We start from the raw sequence: 4,797 nt of genomic DNA, 5'->3' as shown, positions 1-4,797 counted from the left end.
TGCACTCTCTGTATGTGACTGCTATATCTGTAGAGCAACTTAAATTCATGTAAAATGTAGCTTATGTTGGATCTATCGGTACTACTTTTGGATCTGTCCTGAATATATCTATGCTATGTTGGTTGCTGTATGCAGCTTATCCTATATTTTCTCTCTGGATTTGTGCCCTAGATTTCCTACCTGATTGGGTAAAAACGAAGGCATAAAGAAATGAATGGCGTTAAAAAACAGAAGGAGAAGCTGCTCTAGATTTGCTACCAATTTGGGCTATCAAATATGAATGAGATCGAGCGAGAGAGAGAAAAAAGGTACATTGAAAACTGCTAATCTGGGCGAAAGAGACAGAAACCACTCGTGCCCCCGTCCCGGACCCACACGGCTCCACACGCTACGGCCCCACACGCTACGGCCACACAAACACGGTCTCGTCCTGTCCCACGCGGTCCCTTCCTACCAGCCCCACACGACGCGTTCCCACACGACGCGACCCCACAAACGATACGACCCCACTCGTCAGCACGGAACGGTCAACTTAACGGATTCCTTCCGTCCGAGCTCCTTCTGCGGTTCAGACAAGGGCTTGGGGAAAACTGAAGAAAAACTAAGGAGCTGGGAAAAACTGAGAACAACTAAGGACCTGAGGGCACGAAAATAGAAATCCCAAAAAAAAAGATGTGCTTTGATCTTGCCAATGCCGACATTTGAACGGGTGTGCCACAGTGTTGAAAATCCTAGCATTTCGCTCCTTCTAAAATTTCCATGAGACAAGCATAATCATGGAGGCCATCCCCTTCCTTTTGTTTCCCACTCTTTTTTCCCCATGACACAACTCGTTCTACAATTTTGACGCTTAAATAATTTGCCCATATTATGGTATAGATATGATGAAACCCGCCACATGAAAGAATATCTGTCCAAATTCTCACGGAGAAGCAGCACTTCGAGAGAAGGTGCACCACCAATTTTTGAACTTTGTTTCATGGGGCAAGTTTCACAATTAAGACATCCTCTAATTCGAAGGTGGTCCGTGATCCAAACTTTATTTTGCAAGACAAGCCAAGCGAAAATTTTACACCTGGGAGGTTCCCTAGCTTTCCAAAAGTGGACATTTAGTTCATTTTCTTTTATATAAACCTACCTCTCATTTTCAGTTTAGTACAAATTTTAAACCAAGATGGAACCGGTTAAACCTTTTTTTTTGTGTGCAGAGGTAGCAATGGTGCCTTTGAAATGCATTTTATAAGCCGGGAAATGTAGAATAGTTTTCATCATTGGTAAATTTCCATGGAATTGATTCGGCGGTTCCAACGGCAAGGTGCGAGTGCTCGTATAAGTACAATGAAACAGAAAAATGAAACGACTTATACACATGAATTCCTATGTATATATGTAGAGCAAAAAGTGGACAAAAAAACACACCCGTGCGTGACAAATAGTAGTACTCCTATACCTACCTCGTGCATAATACACCGGTAGAGGAATTCAGGCTCACCATCCGACAAATTCATAAGCACCGGCTGTCCCTGTTCCGGTGGTGCCTGCCTGGCCATTTAATTACTTCATGGCCATGTCTCTACTTTCCAGCACCGACTGTATCTGTATGTTGAGCAATGAGACACACAGCTATCCTGCACGCCGTTGCAACACTGAAGCCATACTGGAAACCACATCGTCCACGATCGATCGATCGAATAAGCTTCTCATGACCTAGAATGCTAGAATGCGGCGGCCCTGTCCTTGACGACGACGTCCTCGACCTCCCTCCTCATGAGCTTCTCCTCCTGCTGCCTCCTGCAGAAGACCACCCACGCGTTCACCTCCAGCGCCACGCACCCGCCGATGAGCGTCGCCAGCGCCATGCAGTACCCGAGCTTCCAGTAGGACGCCCCCAGCCCCATGACCTCGAAGCCCTGGAACACGTTCACGACGCCGATCACCACGCAGCCGTACCCCAGCAGGTGGTGGTACGACTTCCAGTACTTGCGGTACCGGTTGGTGGTCTTGGGCCGGAAGAAGACCGCCAGCGTCTGCAGGCTCCCCGCCGTCGCCGCCGCGATGCCCAGACCGCGGTGCAGCTTGTACGTCACCCTGGGCGACGCCGCGCCCATCGCGATCCCCAGCGCGAACCCGGCAGCGCCGAGGAGGTACCCGGCGGCCTGCGTCGCCGCGTGCGCGTAGAACCATGCGGCCGGGCCGGCGGACGCGCATGGCCGGAGGTACCGCGCCAGCGCGGCGCCGATGGGGAGGAGGAGGCCCCAGGAGACCGCGTTGAGGGAGCCGTGCGCCCACTGGAGCTTGGCGGAGGCGATCGGCGAGGACTCGGTGGCGGTGGTGAGGATGTCGACGGTGGCGTGCGACGCCAGGTCGGACGCGTCGGTGGGGTGGATGGTCGGGGAGTAGCCCTGCACGTAGAGGCCCCGGTTCCAGACGAAGTGCAGCGAGGTGCGGTTCGGGGAGAGGCGGATGGTGGCGGCGATGGTCACGGACGCGCCGTCGCGGACGGTGCGCGCCGGGGCGATGAGGGTGGCCGAGGAGGCCAGCAGCGGGATGTCGAGCGGGCGGGACACCAGGGGCTTCGCCTGCAGCTTCACGTCCGGGGAGAGCACGAAGGGGAGCGCGAGCAGCGCGCCCGTGGACGGGTCGGAGAAGGCGGCGATCACGCGCGCGCCGGCCATGGCCGGAGCGTCCTGGTTCACGCCCCACGCCACCCAGCCCGAGGGGGAGATGAAGGAGCCCGTGAAGGCCGCGTCCAGCGTCGCGTTGCGCGCGTCGTAGGTCCACGCCAGCGTCGCGCCCTGCGTCGGCAGCGCGATGCACTTGGCGTACGACTTCACCGGCGTCGACGTCGTGCACCGCCCGGGCGCACCGGCGGCGGCCGCCGACACCGCGCCGCACGACAGGCCGAGCAGCAGCAGCACGCCCAGGAGGATCCTCATCCCCGGCATTGTCGATCGTGTCTCGTGGATCGGAACAAAGAGTGGCGCGAAGCTAACAGAGCGTTGTGGTGTTGTGTTGAGCTCAGTTTTGTGTGTGCGCGTGTTAGTGGGGTTTTAGTGGGGCGATTTGGAAGGTGAGAGCGAGTGATTGTGATGATGGCTGTGAACGGTGCTCCCGTTTGTTGGTTGTGTTTTTTTCTGGTTTGGATGATGGGTTCTTGGCTTCGAAGGCAAGGGAGAGGATCCGAAAACAAGTCTGAAATATTCTGTGGCGATCTGTGTGGTGCCCAACTTTGGCCCCATCTTGCACTTGGCTCCTGCGTGGATTAGATCACTGTGGTGGTAGGTGCAAGAGGACCAGGTTGTGACGGTGCCAGTTAGTAAAAGGATGGCTGTGGTCAACAAAAATTAAGAAAATCCTGAGAGCACATAGAGAATTTCAGATCCACCCCTTTTAAAAAAAAAATGGAGGGGAAGCCCCAACCTCTGCATCAAAACAATGCATACAATTTTTATTTAATTTTATTCAACAAAAATTTATCAAGAGTATGCATCATAAAATCCGAAGGCACCACTCAACAACTAGAACCTCGATGATGGGTGAAGCAACATGCCGTCCAGGCCTCTTGCCCTAAAAAAAACAAACAACGTCGGACCAGCTAAGAACCGGGGACATCTGCGAGTCAACTCATGGGAATGCACAACCGATCCAGCAGACCCTTGGCGAGTGCCTTATGCACTCGCTTCAGAGGTTGTTAACACCATCAACTGCTGGTCCATCTTCTGGTTAGAGATCTGCATAGCCTTTACCAAACCTGTCGTCGACGGCACCTGGGCTAGTGGGACATGATTGGGTCTATTTTCCCTATAGTTACTTGGGGGTCTTTTCTATTTCCGTTATCAATTGAGACAATTACTTAGATCTGAACTAAAAATTCAGAATTTCAATTCAGATAGTAGCTCAAAGAAAGAAAAATAATTACAAGGTCATGTCTAGGCACGATTCTAGTTTTCCATCTCATGTGTGTGTGATGTGCAGTTCAACTATTTCCTCCATAGAGTTGGAGACGACCCATCGGGTGAACTCTCACACGGTCTTGACCGAGAGGAGTTGATGTTACAAACGATGAATGTGATGTTGATATACCATCATCACTAAGTTTGCATCTTGTATGGAGAAGACATCAACATATTTTTTTAGGTACTTAATGTCATAATTTTTTATATTTTTCTATGTCTGTATTAAAGGGCCTCGATTTGTCGTTTTGCCTGGGGCCATCGAAATCTCAGGACCGGGCCTAGGACTAGTTCCCTAAAAATAATAGAGCGCCAGAAAATGAAATATAGGGCACGAAAGCAGTTTTGCTTTTAAGGACGATGCATTTTAGGGCACGGCTCTAAAGGACGTCAACATTGTGTTTGCTCTCCGATTGAACAGACTCTCGACAATGGAGATCAAGAGGGGATGCGGGGTAGTTCACATTCGACTTGGGCCAAATTTGCAGCACATGATGCAAATTTGGCACCTGTTGGAGACTTTTTTTTTTGTCCAAGTGATGCAAAAGCTAGTTTTTAGGAATCACCTGTATTTTTCATCATCTTTTAACTGAAAAAGAATACTCCAAGAGAGTGAGAGGAGTATATGCATCGAAGCACAGCTACTGAACTAATTAGCGGTGCTAGTGCTACTCACTAGGTTAGGTGTGGCCTGATCCCTGGAGTGGACAGATTGATTGCTAAGTGGAAGATTTGGTGGCTGCACCTGCAAACCGGAAGCCGCTCACTCACACTCACGTACTTGGTGATTTGATACGATGGATTCTATCTGCCGGAAAAACTTTCGGCTAAACTTTACTGGGTG

At 51.1% G+C, this 4,797-nt stretch overlaps 1 protein-coding gene across 1 annotated transcript; it reads right to left on the bottom strand.

Moving 5' to 3' along the window:
• Positions 1-1,655: 1,655 nt before the first annotated feature.
• On the bottom strand, positions 1,656-2,885 carry LOC127297086 (cytochrome b561 and DOMON domain-containing protein At2g04850). Its single transcript, XM_051327339.2, has one exon. It carries the CDS (start codon positions 2,673-2,675, stop codon positions 1,716-1,718), a length of 960 nt encoding a protein of 319 aa, XP_051183299.2. The 5' UTR covers positions 2,676-2,885; the 3' UTR covers positions 1,656-1,715.
• Positions 2,886-4,797: the final 1,912 nt, after the last annotated feature.

Source organism: Lolium perenne, chromosome 4, assembly GCF_019359855.2.
Source record: "Lolium perenne isolate Kyuss_39 chromosome 4, Kyuss_2.0, whole genome shotgun sequence".
Taxonomy (NCBI): domain Eukaryota; kingdom Viridiplantae; phylum Streptophyta; class Magnoliopsida; order Poales; family Poaceae; genus Lolium; species Lolium perenne.
Note: the sequence above shows the minus strand (reverse complement) of the source record. Positions and strands in the feature narration are given on the sequence as shown.